The following is a 26,881-nucleotide window of genomic DNA, read 5'->3' as shown; positions in this document are numbered from 1 at the left end:
CCCCCCCATCGTGCAAAAATTTCAAAACGAAAATCCCCCCATATCCTTTTTCTTCTCAAGCTTTCTATCCTAGCACAAATCTTCTCCCCCAAATGCCCCCTGCCAGCACAAATCCCCCCTAATCCTTCCTATTAACCCAAATTCCCCCTCCTGGCACAAAATCCCCCAGCTCAAATCTTCTTTCTTCAATACCCTTCCTAGGACACATTTTCACAAATTCCTCCTTCTAGCACAACCCCCTCTAAATCACCCTTCCCAGCACAAATTCTTCCTCCCTACCCAAATCCCCCCAGCACTTATCCCCCCCCTCCTAGCACAAACATCACCTCTGGCACAGATACCCCTCTCCTGGTTCAACCACCATGTAACCCCCCCAAACCCTCCTCCTATCACATACTCCCCCTCCTCAAATCCCGCCCATCCCCCTCCCCCAACTTACAGGTTCTACTCACCCCTCAAGTCAGAGGAGTGCTGGTCTTTACAGTACATGAGACCAGATCGCTGTTACTGTAGATCGTACTCATGTACCGTAAAGACCAGCGCTCTTCTGACAGGAGGGGAGAGCAGAACACAGCACACCTCCTCCTGGCTCTTCACCTCTCACAGCTCCATCCTCCAGGCTGCCGTCTCCTTGTCCTGGCAGTGAGTGCGGGTGGGGTAAAGGAGCTCAGTGGCAGACAGCATGGGGGTAGAACTAAAATCTGGGTGAGCACAACCCACCTCAGCACCCCCTAAATCCGGCCCTTTTTTTCTCTCACCCAGCCTGAAAGCTGGCGGGAGGGAGAGGGGGAGGAAACGGCTTTAAGTTTCTGGGTGAGAGGTAGTGGGTCATCCTTCGTTTTCTGCTCCACCGATCCTCCTACTGTCTGGCCCACCTGTGTGCCCATGCCCCTTACAGGAGGACCTGTTGTCCCCCCTATCGGCAGCCCTGCCCCCTCAGATCTACAGAGACTCCATTTCCAAGTGCACTTGCAGTGCACTTGTAATGCACAGTGGATTTGCCTTTAGTAAATAAACCCCCTAGCCTTTAAAGTATATTTTTAAGTGCAGTTCACCATAAACTGTCACAAACATTTAGTGAATGCGGTATAATAAAGAATATATAGTGCTCAATTCACAGCTCTTATGCCCCGTTTTTCTAGGCATGAAAAAAAACAAAGTTTTTCCGGATGGAATTCCTCTCAAGTCTGCCTTGCATACCCACGTTCAGGCCAAATATCGCCCGTCCAAAGCACGGTGATGTACAGCATGTACGATGGGACTATAAAGGGGAAGTTCCATTCAAACGCCACTAGCCTTTGGGCTGCTTTTGCTGATCCTAGTGATAGTAAACGTTTGGCGAGAGACGATTCACGCTTTTCAGTCTTCGTGCTTTTCAGTCTGTTACAGCGTGACGAATGTGCTATCTCCTTTCCGAACGCTAGTTTTACCAGAACGATCGCTCCCGTCTCATACTTGATTCTGAGCATGCGCGTTTTTTTTCCCCCTCGGAAAAGCATACACACGACCGGTTTTCCCGACGGAAAAAAAGACCAAGGACAATCCCATTGGGAAAAAAGAGAACAAGTTCTCTTTTTTTCCCCCAGCAGTTTTGTCATTGGGCACACTGCGATGGAGCATACACACGGCCGGTTTTCCTGGCCAAAAGCTGTCATGGCAGTTTTCCCAAAGGGAAATGAGGCATAAGTGTATGAGGCATAAGGCATAAGTGTATGAGGCATAAGTGTCATTTCTGTCTGCTGCCTATTTTTTATGCTATGTAGAGAATAGTGGGTCGCAGAAAAACAGATACAACTTATATAGGAGGATTTTCATATATGTGCATCACCTGAAGCTAGTCACTTTAATGCTCATTTTAAAGGGATATTCTAGTTTTTGCCAAACCGGACCATTGCACCAACAACACATGCAGAATTATATAGCCAAACAAGACATGGATTATGTTCATTAACTATTTGTATGTTTGCCCTTTGCCTTTATGAATATTTGAGCATATTAAAATGTGGCATTTGGTGAGCTTGGGTGGTGCTGAGTTATATTTTCCCCAGTGAAAAGCTATTAATTTTTCCTTGCAAGCTTCCCTGTCTCTAATCATATTTTGCTGCTTAAGGCAAATGGCTGAGGCACCCTTTTGCTATTTAAGGAAATAAGCCCATGAGTAGCACTGTGGAAGCTGTCTGCATGCCCAAGTTGGATGACCATAGATGCACATTGCAGTAGCGAGAGATTTACAGAGCAAAACAGGGGGAATTTGGGTGCTGTAACCCACAGCAACCAATTTAAACTCAGCTTGGAGAAGACTTGCTCATAAAAACTGATTTTTGATTTTCTCTCTGTTACTGTGCACCACTGCGCTTTACACGTTGTCAATAAAAATAAGCCCTTACATGTTCAAGCTTGGGAAAAATAAATCTGCATTATGAAGCATTTATTTCTGGAAAGCTGCTAATTGCACACACCAGTCATCCCGTTTATTAACTATAAAGTAATTTGCAAGCTGTTTACCAGCATTTTGTTCTGCATTAGGGGTAAGATTGCTCAGCATCCCTGTTTTGACGTAAGCTCAAGAGCCGGGTTACAATATGATTTGTGCTCATTCAGTAAGTAGGCGATGCTGTAAGCTGATTACTGACTTTTGGCCTTACTGCAGCTGCAAAAAAATTAATCTCTAATCCTCAATTTATTCAACTGGAATAATAGTAAATAAATTTAGCAAATGGTTAATAAACAAGGAGTTTATCATCTACTGTCTGCCTCCAACTGTATCTTAGCAGTGCAAGAAGGAGTGGTATAAAATACTACAGAATGTATAAGATACAATGAAGAAAGTCTATTAGCAACACTATAGAACAGATAGAAACTGGTGTTTTGTGATATCTTTAATAAAACTTTTTTTTTTAAATGATCTTATGTACACAAAGGCACTTGACACTGCACATAGATATGCTACATTTATCCATGGTGATACTTGCTTAATCCTCAATGTACAGATCAGTTCAACACCTAGTCACTGACACAAATTCTTGTGTGTTTTGAAGGTACACCCTCTGACTCTGCCCTTGTTCACATTGATGCAATTTGGCATGCGATTTGACATATCAATTTGCATGCCAAATTGGCAGATATTGCCCACAATGGACCCATCCAAATCGGTGAAACTTTGCGTCACCATGCCGATTCCCAAAATACATTTCTGTACTACTTTTGGCAGTTTCAGTTGCGATTTCAATAGACATCTGTGCAGAAAACCGCACAGATGTCTCTAAAATCGTCAGACTGATATGCGGGAATAAAATCATGCGAGTTCAGCTAAACTTCAATCCCGCAGCAGTGTGCACCTCGGCTAAAACAGAGTTTGCCTTAAATAGCCATCCTCTCAGTCAACAAACAATTTTTTGTACAGTGTAAAAATAAATCCACATAAATTAAGTATGTCCCATGTATCTAGGTTGTGGAATTATGTACAACACTGAATTTTATTCATACCCCATAAAATGAAATACCCAGATAGAAAGCAATTGTGCTGCATGTTTGAAAATGGCTTGCTAAGCTATTGCTAGACTTGCCAGGCTTTACACGTTTGTTGCACAATTGCAGCAAGTCTGCATTGCATGACTCCAGATCAACTTTCTTTGCAAACATTCTGGAAGTCTGCTACTAGTTCTGGTTCAGTTATGTTGTGCAGTAGTCATTCCACCACAGGGACCACTGTGGCTGAATTGTTATGCTGTAGAATTGCAGAGCGCTTGCTGTAGACTCGCCACTGCAACTTTGCTCTTGCTAGAGACTTTCCATGCAAATTTGCTACAAGTTGTAAAAGTGTCAACTAGAATTTGTGCTTCAAGTGCTCGGCAAGTGTATAACTTGCCAGTGAAAATGTGCAGCAAGTTAACAGACTTACAAATCAACACTGCCACAAATTTGTGGCAAGTTATCCTTGCTATCTGGGTAAGCGTTTTATGTCTGACACTGAGAATTACTCAGATCACAGTGGGTCGCTCACACTTCAGCTCCCCCATTCATTATATGTCTTGTGTTCTTTTCAATGAATGCAAAGTGCTCTGTGATTAGGGGAAGGGAGATCATGACAGTTAATCCCCTCCTCCTTCAATCACAAGCACCATGCATTAATTTAAAAGAATATTTTTTATTGGTGAATATAATTGTACTGCAGAAATCTCAAAAAGTGTTTTCAGTCCTGCCCTGTTCTCTTGCATGAACTACAGAACATCTCTTCGCTAGGGTATATTGGTGGGATGAGAACATAGAAAGCTGTTCTGTAGTGCAAATTAGGAGGAAGCAGCCTAGGGTGAGTACTTTTTGAGTCACTGACCCAGAAATTGATTAATGCTAGAGAATCAGCATTAAAGCCAATTATCTAGTATTCTCTAAAAGAGTCGAGGACAACCCAGGTATTTTGTGACAGGTTTCATTTAACATACCCACATATTTTAATGTTGGATTTTTGACCTGTACATACATTTAAGAAATATACTGTGTAATTAAATAAATAGATTATAAGGTCGGTCATGAAGGAAATGACAAGAAATTGACTTCCTATGTGTAAAGCAGTCCTGTTGTCAAATGAATATTCTCCCCTCTCATCCACTCTATTCGCTTAGAGAAGGAGAAACTGCAGATTACTTTAGCCGGAGAAACTGCTGGTCTGAGATTCCACACTAGCTGATCATCTGGCCAAATGCTTAGGTATTAGATCACATTGATCCCTGCTAACGGGAGATTACCCATTCTGAAATCTGATTTCCCCCCTCAGCAGAGCTAAAAAGACCTAGGCATTTGGTCAAGTGACCAGCCGTGACTAAATCTCAAAACAAAAGAACCCTCAAGGTAAGTACCGTATATGGTGGTTTCTTATAAGATTAAAATAGTTATAAAGGCTTTTTTTTTTAAATAACAAACATGTTATACTTGCCTGCTTTGTGCAATGCTTTTGCACAGATGGGCTTTGAACTTCCCCTGTTGACGCTCTCCACTCTTCTTCTCCACATGCCCTCCATATGCTATGGGGCCTACGCGCGGGCGCACTCCCGAGCTGAGCTGTGTGCATCCATAGACACACACATAGCTCAGCCCTGCTCCCTGCTCTCTGCCTACAGGATTTGATTGACAGCAGAAGAAGCCAATGGCTCCCACTACTACCTTTGTGTCCTGTGAATGCAGGAGAAGAGTAGAACACCGCTACAAACAGGCACAGTGCTGGATTGAGTAAGGACTCAAGTATGGGCAAACTCGATGGACTACTCAGTCTTTTTCTGCTGTCACTTTTCTATGTTTCTAAGTATTTGGGAGGGGGAGATACGGCTACTGGGAATCAATTGAAGAAAAAAATGTTGTGACTTTAGAACCACTTTAACCTCCCTATCGGTAATCCAGAGTGTGACTCGGGGTGAAATTTCAGTACCAAAATTAGTAACCCCGAGCCACACTCGGGATCGCATTGCAGGATCCAGGCAAAGTTACTTACCTTGTCCCCTGGATCCTGCGATGTCTCCTCCTCCGCTCGATTCACGCAGTGCCCGAGTGCTGAGCTCTGTTCCCTGCGATCGTTGCGACACACGGGCAGGGCCGTCTTTACCGCAGGGCAAATGGGGCAGGTGCCCTGGGCCCTGTCACTGTTGGGGGCCCAAAGCAACCCTCTTTAAAAAAAAAAAAAAAAAAAAAAATTTTTTTTTTTTTTTTTTTTTTTTTTAGGGGTCCGGAGGCCCCCAGGGCCCCAGATGGCAACCCCCCCCCCAATTTTTCATTTATTTTTAAATAAAAAAAACATTTTTTTTAATATATTTTTATTAAATTTTTTATTAAAGGGCCATTTTTTTTTAGAGGTCTGGGGGTCCCCAGGGGCCTGTAGTTCCCCAGGGCCCCGGATGACAACCCCCCTTTTTTTTATAAAAAAAAATATATTTTTTTATATATTTCTTTATTTCATATATATATATATATATATATATATATATATATATATATATATATATATATATATATATATATATATATATATATATATATATATATATATATATATATTATATAATATAACTGTTATTATTATTATTAAAGGACCCAGAGGTCCCCAGGGCCCCCGGATGGCAACCCCCCTTTTTTTATAAAAAAAACATTTTTTTTACATTTTTATTTCTTTTTATATATATATATATATATATATATATATATATATATATATATATATATAGGACTCAGAGGTCCCCAGGGCCCCATGTGGCAAACACCCTTTATTTTTTTTATAAATGTTTATATATTTTTTTTTTATTGAAGGGCCCAGAGGTCCCGGATGGCAACCCCCTTTTTTTGTAATTTATTTTTATTAAAAAAAATTATTAAAGTGCCCAGAGGTCCCCAGGGCCCCAGATTGCAACCCCCTTTTTAAAATATATATTTTATATATATTTTTTATTTCTTTTTTTCTTTTTATTAAAGGGCCCAGAGGATGGCTACACCCCTTTTTTATATATATTTTTGTTTATTTCTTTTTTCTTTATTTGTTTTTTGTAAAGGGCCCCCCGCTTCTAAATTCGCGGCAGCCCCCCCCCCCCTGCTTCTCAATTTCAGGCGGCAGCACCCCCCCATCCCGGTTCTCTGCTTCAGGAGGCCCATGCCTGAAGCTGTGTAAGTGGCCCCATAATTCCTGATGGCGGCCCTGCCGCCCGCTAAGCCCCTGTGCTGCCCACAAATCAGGCTGAAAATCATCAGCGGCACGCAGCCAGTGACAGTACTGCTTACCTTCCCAGTGTTTTAAAATGTACAGCACCCCTGGCTTCCCTTTAGACGTGCACTTCTCCCTTCCTGCCACTGGGTGCTGCTTGTATATAAAAGTGAATTAGAATGTGATTTTATAACATCCCCAGTTTGCTCTTCCCGAGGCTGACTTCTTCATGTCCTGCTCCTCAAGGTATGTCACTGTTTGCTAATCTATATTGTAAATAGAAGTTTTCTGTAGAGTGTGCCCAAAGTCTTTATAATATTTGATGATTCACTGCAGGTCTGGTCAGTGTTTTAAAAAGTTCCTCTATTTTACACATGGCATGGCATGGGGGTCACAGCACCGTCTGTCCATTCTGCTTTAGCACCATGGGACCCCATGCCATGCCATGTGTAAAATAGAGGAACTCTTTAAATCACAGACCAGACCTGCAGTCCAGGCTGAGTAAGGCCTCAGAGCACATGGCATTACTGTCTGTATTTAACTGCTTGATGGGCTTATTTTGGGCCTGGCTGGTTCACATGTATGTGTTTTGGCGGCCCACATTTGCGCAGGCATAGCAGCCCATTCATTTGAATGGGCCGCCATGCCTGCGTTTCCTGCAAAGAAAAGCGCATGCCTCATGTACAGTGATGAAAATAAGTATTTGAACACCCTGCTATTTTGCAAGTTCTCCCACTTGGAAATCATGGAGGGGTCTGAAATTGTTATCGTAGGTGCATGTCCACTGTGAGAGACATAATCAAAAAAAAATCCAGAAATCACAATGTATGATAACTATTTATTTGTATGATACAGCTGCAAATAAGTATTTGAACACCTGAGAAAATCAATGTTAATATTTGGTACAGTAGGCTTTGTTTGCAATTACAGAGGTCAAACGTTTCTTGTAGTTTTTCACCAGGTTTGCACACACTGGAGGAGGGATTTTGGCCCACTCCTCCACACAGATCTTCTCTAGATCAGTCAGGTTTCTGGGCTGTCGCTGAGAAACACGGAGTTTGAGCTCCCTCCAAAGATTCTCTATTGGGTTTATGTCTGGAGACCTTGATATGCTTCTTACAGAGCCACTCCTTGGTTATCCTGGCTGTGTGCTTCGGGTCATTGTCATGTTGGAAGACCCAGCCTCGACCCATCTTCAAAGCTCTAACTGAGGGAAGGAGGTTGTTGCCCAAAATCTCGCAATACATGGCCCCGGTCATCCTCTCCTTAATACAGTGCAGTCGCCCTGTCCCATGTGCACAAAAACACCCCCAAAGCATGATGCTACCACCCCCATGCTTCACAGTAGGGATGGTGTTCTTGGGATGGTACTCATCATTCTTCTTCCTCCAAACACGGTTAGTGGAATTATGACCAAAAAGTTCTATTTTGGTCTCATCTGACCACATGACTTTCTCCCATGACTCCTCTGGATCATCCAAATGGTCATTGGCAAACTTAAGACGGGCCTTGACATGTGCTGGTTTAAGCAGGGGAACCTTCCGTGCCATGCATGATTTCAAACCATGACGTCTTAGTGTATTACCAACAGTAACCTTGGAAACGGTGGTCCCAGCTCTTTTCAGGTCATTGACCAGCTCCTCCCGTGTAGTCCTGGGCTGATTTCTCACCTTTCTTAGGATCATTGAGACCCCACGAGGTGAGATTTTGCATGGAGCCCCAGTCCGAGGGAGATTGACAGTCATGTTTAGCTTCTTCCATTTTCTAATGATTGCTCCAACAGTGGACCTTTTTTCACCAATTTCCCCGTAGCCCTTTCCAGCCTTGTGGAGGTGTACAATTTTGTCTCTAGTGTCTTTGGACAGCTCTTTGGTCTTGGCCATGTTAGTACTTCGATTCTTACTGATTGTATGGGGTGGACAGGTGTCTTTATGCAGCTAATGACCTCAAACAGGTGCATCTAATTTAGGATAATAAATGGAGTGGAGGTGGACATTTTAAAGGCAGACTAACAGGTCTTTGAGGGTCAGAATTCTAGCTGATAGACAGGTGTTCAAATACTTATTTGCAGCTGTATCATACAAATAAATAGTTATCATAAATTGTGATTTCTGGAATATTTTTTTTTGATTATGTCTCTCACAGTGGACATGCACCTACGATGACAATTTCAGACCCCTCCATGATTTCCAAGTGGGAGAACTTGCAAAATAGCAGGGTGTTCAAATACTTATTTTCCTCACTGTATTAGGCTGCGCACACGGCACGCCTATGCCCATCAAGCACTGAAATACAGCACTGTCTGTCCATTCTGCTGTCTGCTGTGACTTATCTGCAGTTCCCGCACTGTCAAACTTGCTGCATTTTTAGACGTTTAGGTCACGCTTTTAAAAACACAGTGCGTTTGTGTGTGCAAGAACTGCAGTTAAGTAGCATGGTGCAAGAACTGCAGGTAAGTAGCATGGTGCAAGAACTGCAGGTAAGTAGCATGGTGCAAAAGCAAAATGGATTTCAAGGCAACTGTATTTTTAAAATGCTGAATGCACCTTTTTTCTGCAGGAAACGCAGGCATGGCGGCCCATTCAAATCAATGGGCTGCTGTACCTGCACAAATGAGGACCGCCAAAACATACATGTGAACCAGCCAGGCCCAAAATAAGCTGGAGGGGGGCCCAAAAATAATGTTTGCCCTGGGCCCAAACCATATTAAAGACGGCCCTGCACACGGGACAGAGTTCGGCGCCAAATACAAAATAAAAAAAACACAGTATACATACAGTACACTGTAATCTTACAGATTACAGTACTGTATCAAATAATTTCACATCCCCTTTGTCCCTAGTAGTTTGTCCAGTGCCCTGCATTTAGTTTTATATTATAAATATTGTTCTTTCTACCTGAAAATTGGAGATTGTCCATAGCAACCAAAAAGTATCTCTTTATGCCAAAAGTGGTTTTAGACCAGATAGAAAACAGCAATAATAAATTAGAACAGTGGCGGCTGGTGCTCAAATTTTTTGGGGGGGCGCAAACGAAAAAAAAAAAAAAACAATTGCAGCCTCACTCGGCCTATCAATTATCACCACTGTGCCATCAAACGCAGCCACTGTGCCATCAAAACGCAACCACTGTGCCATCAAAACGCAACCACTGTGCCATGCCATCAAACACAGCCACTATGCCATCATTTGTCACCACTTTGCCATGCCATCAATTGTCACCACTTTGCCATGCCATCAATTGTCACCACTTTGCCATCAATTGTCACCACTGTGCCATGCCATCAATTGTTACCACTGTGCCATCAATTGTCACCACTGTGCCTTGAATTGTCACCACTGTGCCATGCCATCAATTGTTACCACTGTGCCATCAATTGTCACCACTGTGCCATCAATTGTCACCACTGTGCCATGCCATCAATTGTTACCACTGTGCCATCAATTGTCACCACTGTGCCATCAATTGTCACCACTGTGCCATGCCATCAATTGTTACCACTGTGCCATCAATTGTCACCACTGTGCCATGCCATCAATTGTTACCACTGTGCCATGCCATCAATTGTTACCACTGTGCCATCAATTGTCACCACTGTGCCATGCCATCAATTGTTACCACTGTGCCATCAATTGTCACCACTGTGCCATGCCATCAATTGTTACCTCTGTGCCATCAATTGTCACCACTGTGCCACCAATTGTCACCACTGTGCCCATCAAATGTCACCACTGTGCCCATCAATTGTCACTGTCCAGACATCCATCCACCTCAGAGCTTTATATTATAACCTGCTGGGACTTGTAGTTCTCCATCATCTCCTGGGGCTCAGGTGCATGCAATCCACCATATTTGTTCAGTTTTTCTCACTGCTGGGACTTGTAGTCCCATAGAGGGTGGATTGCATGCACCTGAGCCCCAGGAGATGGTGGAGAACTACAAGTCCCAGCAGTCTAAATACAATAACAGGCTCCAAGGTGGATGGGTGGGGATCAGGCAGTGCACTGCTGTCCGCTGATGACCTAATGGGGCGATAAATCAAATCCAATTTGAACTGAATTCTGTGGCTTGGCTGGCTTACCTTAGCAGCGCCAGCTTCACTCCGCTCGGGCAGTGTAAACTTCAGAGAAAGTGCCGCGTGACGTCATTTCCGGTTTTCGTCTGTAAGACGAATAGCCGGAAGTCACAGTAGTAATGCTCCCGGCGCTCATAGAGAGGCACGGGAAGCATATCAGCGCTTTTCAATGCGCCCATATTCAAGCTAAAAGCCCGCAAATGAAGCGCCATGTCTAGATTGTAGTGACGCGGCGCTTCATAGGGAAATGGTGGCCGGCGCTCAATCCCAACCCATTAAAGAATTTTTTTTTTTTTAAGTTTCTTTCTTAAAGGGGCCAAAAAAAAAAATATATATATATATATATTTATTTTTTTGCCTACAGGAGGGGGGGCGGCGCCCGGGCGCCCCCTATGGGCGGGCCGCCACTGAATTAGAATTACTTGCAGAATTGAGCGATAGTGATTTGTGGGGAAATTCGTCATCAAACACTGAAAGTAACGACAGGGACACTTCTGCAACTCAGCAAATTTCAGTGTTTTTGATTTGATTACATTATTGAATAATTTTTATTATTATTATATTATTATTTGTTATAATTATTTATAGTTATTTATTATATTATAATTTATGATTTTGTGTTTCAAACTTTATCATACCCGGGATGTCTACTAGACTCTTGTTTGGACAGATTTAAATTAGTTATTTCTAATGCCCCATACACACGACTGTATTTTCTGTCGGAAAAAAGTTGGATGTTTTTTCCGACGGAATCCCACTCAAGCTTATCTTGCATACACACGGTCACACAAAAGTTCTCTGAACTTTCGAGCATCGAGAACGCGGTGACGTACAACACTACGACGAGGTGAGAAAAAGAAGTTCAATGCTTCCGAGCATGCCTCGAATTGTTTCCGAGCATACATGTTTTTTTTCGCGTCAGAATTGCATACAGACTAATGTTTTTTCCGCTAGGAATTTTTTGCGTTGGGAAAATAGAGAACCTGCTCTCTATTTTTTTCCGGCAGTTTTTCTGTTGGAAAAGGTCAGAGGGAGCATACACACGGTCGGGATTCCCGACCAAAAGCTTGTGTGTACGGGGCATCAGAATTACAGGCCTACAATGTAAAACGCCAAGTTTCCATGCAAAACATTGTACCGCTTTCAGCATCAAAAATCTGACATAATTATACCTCCAGGGAAGTTAAAGCTGAACAGTAGGCAGATATAAAATACATAAATTAAAGGATAAGCTTACCTTTTGTAACATGTTACATCCCAGATAGTAAGGATAACTTGCCATTTGTGGTAGTGTTGAACTGAAAGTCTGTTAACTTGCTGTGCATTTTCACTGACAAGTTGTACAATTGCAGAGCACTTGAAGCACAAGTTCTAGTTGACACTTTTCCAATATGTAGCAAATTTGCATGCCAAGTCTCTAGCAAGAGCAAAGTTGCAGTGGTGAGTCTACAGCAAGAACTCTGGGTCGCTGTGGTGGGATGACTATTGCACAACATAACTGTACCAGAACTTGCAGAATGTTTGCAAAGAAAGTTGATCTGGAGCCATGAAATGTGGACTTGCTGCAATGGTGTAACAAACTTGTGAAGCCTGGCAAGTCTAACAATAGCTTAGCAAGTCGTTTTCAAACTTTCAGCACTCTTCATCAGGGATATGCACCCGCCCACGCTCCCCCCTTCCCGATCCCCTGTTTTGACAACTAACGGGGGGTCCTCTCCCCCAGCTAGCTATCACAATCTGCCCACCCGGCCGGGTCATCCATTCACAGTGTTCTGTGAATGGGAAAACTACAAGGTCTGACAGCCTTTGCGACTGTCGGCTTGTAGTTCTCAGTGAACTACCACGGTGCTGTATCGGAGGTACGGGCAGACAGATGCACAGACCGTCTGCAGAACCATTGCATTACACCTATGATATGCTGATTGTGGGTGCAATGCTTTACAGATTTCTATCAGAAAAAAAAAAAAAGGATAAAAATCTGCATAAAAATGTGAATTTTTTTTTTCATAAAGGTAAACATACCCTTTAAAGTAGCTCTGAATTCACTGATAAACCATTAAATATATATATATATATATATATATATATATATATATATATATATATATATATATATATATATATATATGTGTTTTTGAATGCAAGCAGTGTAGGAACCTGAGTTTAATGTGGTATCAGCCTCTTGCAATCCCTGTACAGCAGAGCTTAGACTGGGGGAAGAATAAGGAGGACAAGAAGTCAATCAGTTGTGCTGCATTGCAAGGAAGCATACTGATAGGAGAGATCAGAGTAGTAGAGAGATGAGCTTGTTGGTCTGCTGTTTCTCCTTTCAATGTCCAGTCACAGGCTGGGGTGAGACAAGGTTTGCATGTATTTCTGAACTGTGGCGTGGCATGGCTATGTAAATCTAAACCCGGATGAACATTTCCTTTTGTCATGTAAAACAACTCTATATACATATTGCATCTGTATATAAACGTGTTTGTCTGGAGTTTTGCCTTCTAGTAGCGGAGAAAATAGGGGATATGTGGTTCTTATTTTGATAGTAGGGCTCCTTTAAATTTGTACCTGGATATTTCCATGCCTAAAAAAATAGGCATGTTAGTACAACAGCTTTAGAAATTGTATATATTACTATGGTTTACCTTATTATTTTACATGCCCTTGCTACGTCCACTGTATCCAAATGGAAATATTCATTTATTTATTTTTGTTACCATGAAGGAACTATAGTCAAGGTTAGGTCTATAGAGAGACTAGAGAATACTGTGTGTACCCTACCAAAGATGAGTTAAAATAAAAACAATACAAAGACACAACAGTATGCTACAAATATGTCCCCATAGCAACAAACTCAATATTAACTGAGAACGGTAGATGCATAAACCTGTAGAAACATATGAAACAATGCTAGTAATAAATACTAATAACTAATTACATCACATTTGTAATGAGGGGCTCTGAATTAGTAACAGTATATATTTTTCAGCGGCAGACAAGAAGGGGAAGAGTGCCATGTTGAATTATGGAGAATTACAACCAGAAGGCGGTGACCTGCGTAAGACTCGGATGGAAATTAGAGACAGGATAAAGGTAGTCATTCTGCTTGTGAAAGGGGCTTTTACTTTATAATTGAATTAACATTTTTTTGTTTGATTTAAAAAAAAAAAAAATATTACTATTGTAAAATCTTTATTGGGTCCTCAGGTATTTCAGTCTATATCCTAAAAGCAATCAGACCAACCAGACATTTGATGAACCAAAGCACCAGAACAAAATGTGATGGCGAGCACGTCTGAGCTTCCTTAGTCTGACTGCAAGGGGGCTTATTTGTGAAAACAATTGCTTTTTGTTTTGCTGCATTTAGCCTAGGTTACCCTGGTTTTCTGCTATACTTTTATAATAAATATATATTTTGTCAGATTTATGTCATGACCTGTGTCCCTCTTGGGGAGATTTCCCTTCGCTTTTTATTATAGCAGTAAGTGGTGGGAAATTTGTCCAATAGGGATGCATGCAAAAAATAAAAACTTTTTTTTAGGTGAGTGAGGAAGTGTAATAACCTCTGCCTTTGTTTGTATTACTGTCTGTACCACCCTGTACCGGTGACAACCACACACACAATTTTTTCAGGTGTAGGAATTGACGAAAAATCTTTCCCTATGAGATCACAAAAATGTATAAAAACCTGACAAAAATGTTATCTCTTGACCTCTCTATCTGAAACAAAAAAATTGACTTTTTGAACTGCATATAGCCATGTCATAATTTTGTTCTTCTTTATGGAGGCCCAGTTAGAGCAGCAAGAGAAGGACCTGGCTGTGCTAAAGCTGAAATCAGAGATGGAGGCCAGAGAAGCAGAGAGGTGTATGCAAGAAATGCTGATACAGGATAACTTGCAGGTAAACAAGCACTATTTGTAAGTAACTTAAAAACCTATTATTTTTGCAAATCTGCAGCCCTTTCTGTGGAACAATCTTACATTATTGACCCCATGCCTCTGTCAGCAAACATATAGAGTTGTGAGCTGTTGGTGACCACTCTCCTATAACAGCTGATTGAATATATACCAGGAAAAAAAAACTTTTCAGGTTGCAACGCTATTTAAAACAATATGTAAGAAAGTTAACCTAGGTCAAAAAAATTAAAATTAAAATTGCAACCAAAAGATTCTCATGGGGCAATGAAATCTTGTGTTTAGCTTATACTTTTGTTTGATATGCAGGATCTACCAGTTAAACTGAGGTCTAAGAAAATGCATCCAAGGGACAACGAACACGAGAAATGTTATAATCCCTCAATGATAAGTAAGTCAGGAGGTTCAGCACACAGGTGGGTACTACTCTACAGTTATATAACCTTAGTGACCAAGAAATGTATCAAAACAAGTTGCAGATGCTTCAAGGAGCCCATATTTTCATATGTATCTATTCTAGATGCAGTAGTTTTAATGAACTATAAAATAAAGGGGGAAACCCTTCTCTGAAAACTGTCAGTCAGCAACTCTATGAGACCTGTGCCTTAGCAATGGTCATGTGATTGTCCTCCAGAAGGCAGCCTGGGTGCCCATATTAGATACACTTTTCAGAAGCCAAATTACAATTTCCATGCATCATGTAGCCGAGTTGTTAAAATTACCTCAATATGAATTTTAAATATAATCCAGTTTAATATGTTAAGAACATTGTTTCTGTGTATAGTTTGTAGTTCTATATATACATGGGGACGACCATATTGGCTCTCACATCTAGAAATGTTCATTCATGCTTAGTAATCCTGCATATTGGTTGTGCCTTAGTGTTTTGGTTATTTCCTTTCAAGACTACTATAACAGCTCTCTGGTGATCTGAAATGCAATGCTCCTTTTTTGGCAATAAAGATGATTATTTCTTTTTTTTCACTTAAAGTTAGGTTTTATGTTTTTGGCTATACAGCACCAAACATGTTAGTTATGTAGTGTGTATCGCATTAGCTGTGGGTGGCTGCTTCTAGTGCAAATCTTCCTCACAGGACCTTCTCCATAGTCTGTAAATAGTGCTCTGAGCAGCTATCTTCCAGTGCTATGAAGGTTAATAGCAGCCTCTGCTACTGAGAAAAGTTGCGTCATTCACCCGAACCCTTCTGCTCTCTGCGCCCATCCACAAAACTGGTATTACTAATCTAACACATCATATTCTATCAATAGAGTAGCAGTAGTTAAATGACAGAATCTCCCCAGCCCATAGTAATATGAGCAATTAGAACGGTGGAGAGGGCAGATAGCCTCTCAAAGCAAACTTCCACAGCTAAGAAGGTCTTTCTGCAGTGGAGATTTTTATCAGAAGAAGCTGCCTATATAAAACGGGACAGACACCACTAAACATAGCAAATGTGTGTGGTGCTATATCCACAAAAAACCTAAACTTCAGCTTTAAACTAATAATATAATTTGATTATCCTAAAAATATGTGCCTCACGGTTTCTAACACTTTAAGATAGGTTTGTAACATTATGGCCTCCTTTGCATGAGCTGCAGTTTCTATTATCTCTCTGAAAAGTAATCCAGGGTGAATTCCTTTTGAAAGTGTGGTAGAGCAATATCTTCCAGGCATTCAGAAGCTGATACTGCCGCTTTCAAAATGCCTATTCTTTTAGTTGATTTTCCATTTAAATACTGCACCCCAACTTTGAGTCAAACACCGGGCTTGCAGTTGAGGCACAGTCCTGTTAACTTCAATGAGCGAGTTTAACTGCAGTGACACCTATCAGTCATGACATGCCAAGTTATATTTGCCACGGCCACTAAGCAAAGCATCGCAACCATGGCATGTGTAAAAAACACCTCCAGCTGCCATGGTAGGTTTTAGATGGGTGATAAAAGTGCAATCAACCACCTGTATTAATGGCCCCTTTGCCACCTGTGTAAATAAGGCCTATAATAGGCAAGAAAAGACTCTGGAGGCTTCAGTTAAATATATCTGGTATACTCTTTCATCTGCTGCAGAGTAGATATTGAAAGACGTACAGAGGGATGAGGCAGCTCTTCCACAGCATCTGCATTATTTTCTTTCACCTCTGCGTTATATCTATTCAGGACTCTGCACAATCTGTGATGTCTCATGTAAGTCATTTATTTGTGCCAGGCTGGCACAGAGTTAAACACACTTCAGTGACTTGAGAAACAAAGACTAGCCACCTGATTGTCAGGAGTTGCTGAGCGGGCACTTTTGCCACGCGGCTGTGTTGAAGCGCCTGGCAGATTGCATGGCCCTTAAGTGAGCACTTGTCTCCATTAGAGGGAGAAAAATCTTTCCACAAGTCAGAGCGTAATTGTTCCCCTGGACTCTCATCACGAGGATTGAAGTCATTAAAAAATCTGTATTTTCCTCCAACACATTATCGTCCTACTGAACTGCTTGTGTCCTTGAAATAATTTTTCATTCTTTGTAAACCAATACATAGAACATTGTCTTAAAAAGTGATGGAAAGAAGCAAAATGATGCAACTATTTGCAAAGATGTTCAAATGCTATTTGCTGCTTGAGCCTTTTTTCCGACTTTTTATTAATTTTATATTTTATTCTTAAGGCCTTGTTCACACAGGGCGTATTCATCTGTGCCCCGTGCAAGGGCTGTTTATACCTGTACAGCAATGCACAGGTGTTGTGTGCATCCCCTTGCAGGCAGTCCTATAGCTGTCAATTTGGTCACAAAGGCTGCATGGACACAGCCACTACTCTCAATGTGACATCCATGCGGATGCTTGACCCCGAATGCACCCTGCTTTCAGGGCCATGCACCCACACGAATGTCACACTGGGAGTAGAGGCTGTGTCTGTGCAGCCTTTGTATCCCCATCGACAGCATGGGGACACAAACAACACATGTTCAACCTCCCTCGGGCCAGTAAACATGACTCTTCACAGGGCATGGTTTGAAATGCCCCATGTGAACAAGACCAGAATTGGACCTTGTAGCTAAAAAAAAATTGTTAAGTGCACGCATGGTAAATAATGTTTGAGTCTAACACTTGAGGTATTTGTTACCTTTTTAAGAGATAACATTATTCCCCCTGACAAAATCACAGACTGGAGCTCAAGTGCAGCTTTTTAGTAATAAAAGTCAGAGCGTTTTAAAAAAATAAGACTGTTTCTGTACATTCTGATGCTAGCCAGACTTGAAAGTTTACTGAAAGGACACTAATTACATCTTAATTACAAAAGGTGGAAACATTTAAACAACATTAAAAGTTTAGTACTGAGCCTTTACAGAATAGTGGCCAATGAACCAGGCCACACCTTCATCAGGTATGGGTAAAGAGAGAAACATTAAGAGTTAATTTATACTAGCCTTGGCCCTCTGAAGAGCAGTTTTAAGAGGGAGGTACGAAGGCGTTATATCTTGTCCTTACCACCTTTTTTTAACTTCTATCAAAACCCACACCACCATGCTGCAACCGCATGCATTGCACCCAGCATGGCCCAATTCAGGTAAATGGGTCACATACAGCCACCGGAACTGCCATAGTGAATAAACAAATAAATACATCTTCATTTAAATTATAAAAAATACATACAAATTGTGAAGTCCAAATATAGATTCCACACATGAATTACGTCCTCACTGAGCATAGAAAAGGTTCCTCTTGACCTGCCTGCAGACACACTATGCACTCCCCAGACTTAATTGACCCCTATTACAGGGAGTCAAATTACGCATATGAAAAAATCAAAGATGTCATACATGAGGTCACAGGAATGAATCCAAACCACTGCTGTCAGCCATTCAATATATATGTAGATAGCGTATTCAAAGCTCCAGTTTTGCCATATAGAGAGGGAAAGGAAAGAACACTCTCATGGTGCAGTAATTCAAATAATGTATTTAAAAAAAGGTTGTATAGCACTTACATCAAAGAAGAGAGGGATCACCATGTATTGTATAGGAATCGCCGGCTAGTGCCACCTGTATTTCAGCTGACCGGAAATTATGTATCTCAAACACCACCCAATGCTGCCATTTTGTCAGCCTACATCTGGCTACATTTTGTCAGCGTACATAGGCTGACGAAACAGCGTTGAGCGGTGTTTGAGATACGTAATTTCCGGTCAGCTGGAACGCAGGTGATCCCTATACAATACATGCTGATCCCTGTCTTCTTTGATGTAAGTGCTATACAACCTTTTTTAATATAAATTAGTTGAATTACTGCACCATGAGAACGTTCTTTCCTCTGCCTCTCTATATGGCAAAACTGGAGCTTTGAATACACTATCTACACATATATATACAGTATATATATATAAGCCCGGATTCTTAAAGCACTTACGCCGACGTATCTTTATATACGCCGCGTAAGTGCACAGATGCACCGTCGTATCTATGCGCCTGATTCCTAATGCAAGATACGCCTGAAATGTGGCTTCATCCGTCCGATGTAAGTTTCCTACGCCATCGGAGCCTGGGCGCATATTTACGCTGGCCGCAAGGGGCGCTTCCATTGATTTACACGTCGAATATGCAAATGACCAAGATACGCCGATTCACGAATGTACTTGCGCCCGTCGCAGTAGTATACGCCGTTTACGTAAGGCGTACGTCCAGCGTAAAGTTATTCCACCTATAAGAGGCGCATCCCATGCAAAGGTATGGACGACGGAACAGCCGTCGTATTTTACATCGTTTACGTAGGACTACGTGAATAGGGCTGGGTGTAGGTTACGTTCAGTGATTCAAAGTATCTTAGGCGTTAGGTCCAACGTGATTCTGAGCATGCGCACTGGGAAGCGTCCACGGGACAGTGCATGCGCCGTTCATTCGGCCATTCATTTGCATGGGGTCACGGTTCATTTAAATGGATCGCCCCCACTTCCTTCCTACTTTGAATTAGGCGGGCTTATGCCGGCCAATTTACGCTACGCCGGCGCAACTTTGGGAGGGAGTGCTTTGTGAATACTGTTCTTGCCTCACTGATTTACGTTGGCGTAGCGCATATGAGATGCGCTACGCCGGTATAAAGATGCACCGCTCTACGTGAATCCCAGCCATAGAATTGATGACAGCAGCGGTTTGGATTAATTGCTGTGACCACATGTATGACATCTTGGATTTTCCCATATGAGTAATTTGGCTCCCTGTAATAAGGGTCAATTAAGTCTGGTGAGTGCATAGTGTGTCCATGCGGATGGAAAGGAACCTTTCCTATACTCACTGAAGATGTTATTCATGTGTGGGATCTATATATGGACTTCACAATTTGTATGTATTTTTTATCATTTAAATGAAGATGTATTTATTTATTTGTTTATTCACTGTAGTGATATGTAATATACGAGCACAGTTCTTTTTGTTTCTTTTTACGTTACAGGTGTTTTTTACACTTTACAACACACACCTCTTTATCGTAGTTTATTTGTTTTTTGGTCATTGATTTGCATGGGTTTGAAACCTATTCATATATTTTCTTTTACCATGTAAGCACTAAATGGTTAAAGCACGGGTTTATTTTTATTTTTTTCCAAAAAAACATTTTTTATTGGTTTGTGCATTACAATAAGGTGGAAAAGTAACAAACACAAGGGTTCAGGTCATGCAATGCATCAGAACAGCCATAAAATCAGTCATAGCATCAAGTAAAACAGTAATGGTAGCATATTCTATGTTATCAATTCGCTTAATATGCGTCAGGGTACAGTTTAACAGTAAAAAAAAAAAACCTCGTACCTACACAAATGAGAGTTACTAGCGGAGTCAGAATAGAGAGAGAGCACAGGTTTATTTTAACATCAGCCCCAAATATACCTATCTGTATTTTTTACCTATAAACTTTAACTTGAACCTAACACTAGCCCTAAATCTCAGGCAAATTTCATATTATTACAGCAATAATTACTATATTTTCAATACTACATTTTTGCAGCAATAAACACTATCGCAGTATTATTTGCCAAACTCATAATATAGTATTAAGCTTTTGGGACCCAATCACAACACATTACTGTCCCCAAAAAATTGCAACAAAAAGATATTATCTGGAAAATTATATATTTCACAATTGTCTAAATGCGTTTTCCTCTTTTTTTTCTTGTTAGTTTTTGGATAGTGAAGGAATAGTTTAAAGCTCCTCTTTCTTTCTTTTTTTTGTTTTTATGCCTGTGCCCTGCTAAGGAAATTTCCATTTGCTCTCTGTCATAAAGAAATAACATTGAGAGGAATGGTCACCAGGACAAATAGAGAAAGTGAATCTCTCCAGTGGGGACACATATAACAATAAAAACCTGAAAGAGATTCTTACTTTTATTATGACATAATCCAATGCTAACAAAAAAGGGTATTGGCTTTATATACACTTAACTTTTACTTGGCTTTAGATACACTTAACTTGTATTAACCCAACTGTCTACAATCTGTTTTGTTCTCCAAACACTTAACTATACTCAAGTGAGAAATAAGTAGATTGGACTTAACAGCAAATATCATCAGAATGAGCACAAAAAATCCTTTTCTTTAGGTCCAATTAATAAATGAAAAGGAAAAAGGTTCTGAAAATCCCACATAAGGGTGTAAGTAATCAGATTTTGTAAGTATAAAACCTAAACAATCTAATCAGGCTGCTGTAATCTTTAAAGAACAAGTTCAAAGCTATGGCGGCTTACACTGATTACTCACAGGCCATTTGGATAAAACGTCTTCAACCTTTTACCAGTAATTACCTGGAGAGGATCCAGGCCCCATCGGCCCAGCTTCCAAATTCACTTTAAGGAAAAGGATCAACAAGAACGATGACATTACAACATGACTCAATGCTGTTCTACCAGGAATGCATTATTCGCATGATTATTCCTATTGGAAAGAGTCTGAGGGGGAGGATTTATCAATAGTACGGCCAACGGAGTCAGACAGGGGGACGGCCAGCTTTTACTACTTCCTATAAATCAGACAGCTGACATTACCAATCTGATTGTCCTGCTCAGCACACTACATGGATTCTTGCGTATTACTCTGAGCAGTGTTTCTAAATCTGCAGTCTGATTGGTTGGTTGACACCTGTCAGATTCAATGCCAATTTAAAGTATTTTAATTTTTTTTGTGGTTTATTTCTAACTAAGGGGAACATTATTGTATATTATCCCAACATAAACATTTAAAGATATCTGAAAGTTTTTTTTTTACATGGTCACCACATATTTGAGTTCTTACTGCTTCCTTTTTAATTGTGTGTGTATAAATATAAAGTGTATTCAGAGAGTAGGTAAAGGGTATAACTTCTGTTTTTGTTGAGGTCTGTGTCCCCACTGTGGGAATGATTCACACATTGTATTTGTCCTGGCAATCTTTGTGAGCGGGGCAAAAAGTGATTTAAGCTGCAAAAATTTGGTGTAAATCCTTCATTGAGGACACCTGTTCTACAGTTGTATATGGTAAGATGTACCCTCTAATTGGAAAGTTTTACTTTCACCTTCTGTTGTGTCTCCAGGACAGGAAGTAAAGACATATCTGCCAAATGAAATGCAAAAAACATTTATAAATGTTGCAGTTGTCACCAGAGTATGAATTTAGGGGAGATCTCCAGTGGACACATCTGTTCCATTGACAGCTGTGAACGTGGGGATATCTCTTTGGGCTTTGGGGAAACTTCCACTTACAGGATGGGTAGGGAAACCTCAAAAGAATGCAAACAAGGGGTATGTTAAGGGTTTCTAACCAATCCCTTGTGTATCCAAAACAAAAACAAAAATTGGTTTTTCAATATATTTTAACTCTGTGATAAATAAACTGAGATAAAGAAATATTTAGATTAGCTCTCTTTGCACAAAAACTCAAATTTTCTGCATTATTTTATTTTAGGTCTGAATATGCCCTGGAGGGTTATTTGGATTCGGCATCTAATACACCAGCTGCACCTGTGACACATAATACCATGAAAACATCTGATAAGCGTATGTAGTTTATGTACCCTAGGAACTAAGAAAACTAGGTAGCAAAACATGATGAATTTTTTAACTCTATATTCAGCAAGTATTGTTAAATTTTTATGTACAATATTTCTAAAACCTGAATGTACTATGCTTTTCTAATTAGTTTGGTATCCTACTAAGGGCTCTTGCACAAAGCCAGAGTAAAATCCACTTGTCCATTGACATGTATTGAAGAATACACTATGCGCGGCTATGCGTGGTAATTTACCAGCAGTCACTGTTTAACATGCGCGCATATGGACGTGTTTTTTTTTCAAAGCCTAAAATGTTATGTTCCATATGTACACCTGTGTGCAAGAACCCCAAATTTCATCCACCGTTAATGGTGCACCAAAGGAAATTATACAGAACACAAAACTCTGGATTTCCTAAAGTCATTGCATCATATACGGATGCTTCAGTGTTAAAGGATAACTCAACACAACAAAATAATGTAGTATATTGTAGTTTGGCAGTCCTTAGATGTGTGGCTGCAGTAGTTTTCCTTTTCCTTTCAACCTGTATGATGAACTGAAAGCAAAACAATCGTATCATGTGATGGAAATGAACAGATGGGTGGGATGAGTCTTCAAGAGTTTGCAAAGCTTTAAAGTGGATTTCAAACCTAACTATTCTTAACAATGTTCCCTCCCCCCCATCCTACCTATCCTGCCTACCTTGTGTAAAAAAAAATGTATACTTACCTTTTTATATTCCAGTCTGGTCAGGTCATGTGACCCTGTAGCTCTGACTCCACTGTGTCATGGACAGCTCAACAACTGTGAATTCTAGGAGCTGTGCCATCACCCATAGAATCCCATGGCCCATCTGTTATTAAAGCACCCTCCTCTCCCCTGCAGCAGCTACTCTCTGACACCACAGAGCCAGAGCTGCAGGATCAGATGACCAGACTAAAAGGGAGGAGGAAGGAAAGTTTGTTAAGCTTGAATTCCACTTTAAAGCAGGCATGCTCGAGCATCCACTATAGTTTTGCAAATGCTCATGATTTAAAGCGGTTCTAAAGTCAAAACATTTTTTACCTTAAAGGGGTTGTAAAGGATTTTTTTTTTCCCTAAATAGCTTCCTTTACCTCAGTGCAGTCCTCCTTCACTTACCTTATCCTTCGATTTTGCTTTTAAATGTCCTTATTTCTTCTGAGAAATCCTCACTTCCTGTTCTTCTGTCTGTAACTACACGCAGTAATGCAAGGTTTCTCCCTGGTGTGGAGAAAGCCTCTTGAGGGGGGAGGGGGCGAGCAGGAGGGTCGGGACACTCTCTACTTTGCAGATATAGAAAGGAGCTGTGTGTTAGTGGGCATCCTGACACTCCTGCTCGCCCCCTCCCCCCTCAAGAGGCTTTCTCCACACCAGGGAGAACGCCTTGCATTACTGCATGTAGTTACAGACAGAAGAACAGGAAGTGAAGATTTCTCAGAAGAAATAAGGACATTTAAAAGCAAAATGGAAGGATGAGGTAAGTGAAGGAGGACTGCACTAAGGTAAAGGAAGCTATTTAGGGGAAAAAAAATTCCTTTACAACCCCTTTAATGCTTTCCTGGTGAGAGACCACCAAAAGGAGGTTTGGGACCACTCTATGAAACATCATTGCGCAGAGCAGGTAAGTATAACATCTTTTTTTTATTTTAAGCAATTCACTATCACGTTAAAGCTGAATTCCAGACAAATACAGACAGAAATAATGCAGCTTTGTAATCATTCATACATTCTCTTAGTATTTTTTTTTTTAAATGCAAGCAGTGTACCTTAATTTAACTTGGTATGAACCTCTTGCAGCCCTTGTGTGTTGCAGTTCAAGGAGCGTGCTAATAGAAGAAAAAAGCAAAGTGACAAAGAGATAAGCTCATCAGTCTGATGCTTTTTTCACTTTCCAGCCACAGTGTTGGGACCAGGGGTGACTCAATAATTAAGGGTCCGTCCATTAAGGGCGCACAGGCGCTGCCCCCTTTCTCCAGCCACCCCCCCCTTTATGTATCATGGATAGATTCATGCATAGCATGAATTTATCCATGGCCGCTGCTGCCAACCCCTATTCAGGCATCCGGCCCCTTTTCGAACACCGAGCGCCTGAATTACAGCGACAGTGGTGTTTTTTGAAGTACCTGATTAGAGCCATATGGTCTAATAGGATTAAAAAAGGTGGACTCGTGGCACAGAGCATTGCGCTCGCAGTCCACCCAGATATGTTAGAAAAGGGAATGAATATTTTCTAACACTGAACCGCCTCACAGCCAATCAGGAGGCATGGGTTTAATACCCGTCACCTGATTGGCTGAAGGCACAAGCAATCCCATTGGCCGCCTAGCAGATGGCAAGAAGAGACACATGGAGGACGCAGAAGCTGTCCTACGGCTTGCTGCCATCATCCACTGCTTGACCCACCACCACGATGGGGTAAGTGTCGGGCAGACAGCGAGCGGGCAGGCGGGTTGGTGGGTGTCACAGTGGCTGCATATAATGGAGCACAGTTGGCTGCATATGATGGGCACAATTGGCTGCATATGATTGGCACAAATGTCTGTATATGATGGGCACAGTTGGCTGTATATAATGAGCACAGTTGGCTGCATATGATGGGCACAGTTGGCTATATATGATGGGCAGAGTTGGCTATATATGATGGGCAGAGTTGGCTATATATGATGGGCACAGTTGGCTGCATATGATGGGCACAGTGGACGTATATGATGGGCACAGTTGGCTGTATATGATGGGCACATTTGGCTGCAAATGATGAGTACAGTGGTTGTATATGATGGGCACAGTTGGCTGCATATGATGGGGCACAGTGGCTGCATTTGCTGGGCACAATTGACAGCATATGTTGGGTACAGTTGTCTGCATATGATGGGCACAGTTGACTGCATATGATGAGCACAGTGGCTGCTTATGATGTCACAGTGAGGCTGCATTTGATGTTTTTGTTTCAGAATTTTTCAATTAGTTTGCGCCCCCCCCCCCCCACAAAAAAAAAACATCTTGAGCAACAAGACGGCAAGAAGACCTGTAAGTCAAAGTAAAACTAAAGCATAGAGAGAACATGCAGAACTGTGTGATGTGACAAAGCTGTATCAATCACAGGACTGGACGAACATAAATACAAACCCTTTGGGAGCTAAAACTGTGCCCATTTTGTGTATTTTATTATTTTGTCTAGAGTTTAGCCTTAATACAAGAATAGCTTTCATGTTATTTTCACTGTGGCCACTTAATCAAAAAACCTATGTAGTTTGTGTCCACAAAATATGAATTCACCATTTATTTTTTAGGCAATATTTCATTGTGAATAAATATCAGCAGCTAAAAAGTGTGATTTATATATATATATATATATATATATATATATATATATATATATATATATATATATTTTTTTTTTTTTTTTACTTGTTTCGTTTAAACAGTGAATGTTTTACCCGATGAGAATAACATTTTGGAGCACTCTTGGGATCACACTGACTCAGCCACAGACTCTACAAGCAAGGTATATTATCTTTTTCACAGAAAGATGATTTTATGTACTTTTTTTAGATAATTTCTTATATAAATTCTATAATTTGTATGACAAGTAGGTGGCAGTATTCAGGCTGTTTGCCGTTGGGAAAATTATCACAGTATACTGCATTTAGGCTGTTTGCTGTTAGCTATTTGCTGTTGGGAAAATTATCACATGCACTCCTTCAGTATCACATTTACTTCATCTTCAATCATTACTGAAAATATGAGGGGAAAATATTTGTCCTTTTTATGTGGTATAACACAAATATTTAATCCTCCAAGTACTTTCATGGAAGGAAAATGGTTGGAGATGAAAGGGATAGGTTTATTTTATATATATTCTTTAAATTTAAAGGGTCACTACCTAAAACTAATGTTTTCAGTGTATTTCCTGTGGTAGGGCAGTAGGAAATCTTTAAAAGATCTAAACCATACCCACAAACGTTTATGAAATCAAAATCTTTATTTAAAAAAAAAAAAATATATATATATATATATATATATATACATATATATCTATATATAAAATATATATACATTGGCCCGGATTCACGTAGCACTTACGCCGACGTATCTCGAGATATGCCGCGTAAGTGCACATATGCGCCGTCGTATCTATGCGCCTGACTTTGAAAGCAAGATACGCCTGTAAATAGGCTTCATCCGACCAACAT

General features: G+C 40.8%; 1 protein-coding gene across 1 annotated transcript in view; it reads left to right on the top strand.

Annotated features, from left to right (window-relative positions):
• CCDC187 (coiled-coil domain containing 187) overlaps window positions 1-26,881 on the top strand; it is a 122,747-nt gene that overhangs the window by 45,981 nt on the left and 49,885 nt on the right. The window contains exons 14-18 of the mRNA XM_040324132.1: window positions 13,747-13,850; window positions 14,546-14,659; window positions 14,983-15,089; window positions 22,583-22,674; window positions 26,114-26,193. Of these exons, the coding sequence (XP_040180066.1) occupies window positions 13,747-13,850; window positions 14,546-14,659; window positions 14,983-15,089; window positions 22,583-22,674; window positions 26,114-26,193 (497 nt within the window). The remainder of the gene's footprint in view (window positions 1-13,746; window positions 13,851-14,545; window positions 14,660-14,982; window positions 15,090-22,582; window positions 22,675-26,113; window positions 26,194-26,881) is intronic.

The sequence above is a fragment of the Rana temporaria genome, chromosome 9 (assembly GCF_905171775.1).
Source record: "Rana temporaria chromosome 9, aRanTem1.1, whole genome shotgun sequence".
In the NCBI taxonomy this organism is placed as follows: domain Eukaryota; kingdom Metazoa; phylum Chordata; class Amphibia; order Anura; family Ranidae; genus Rana; species Rana temporaria.
This window is presented reverse-complemented; position numbering and strand designations above follow the sequence as displayed.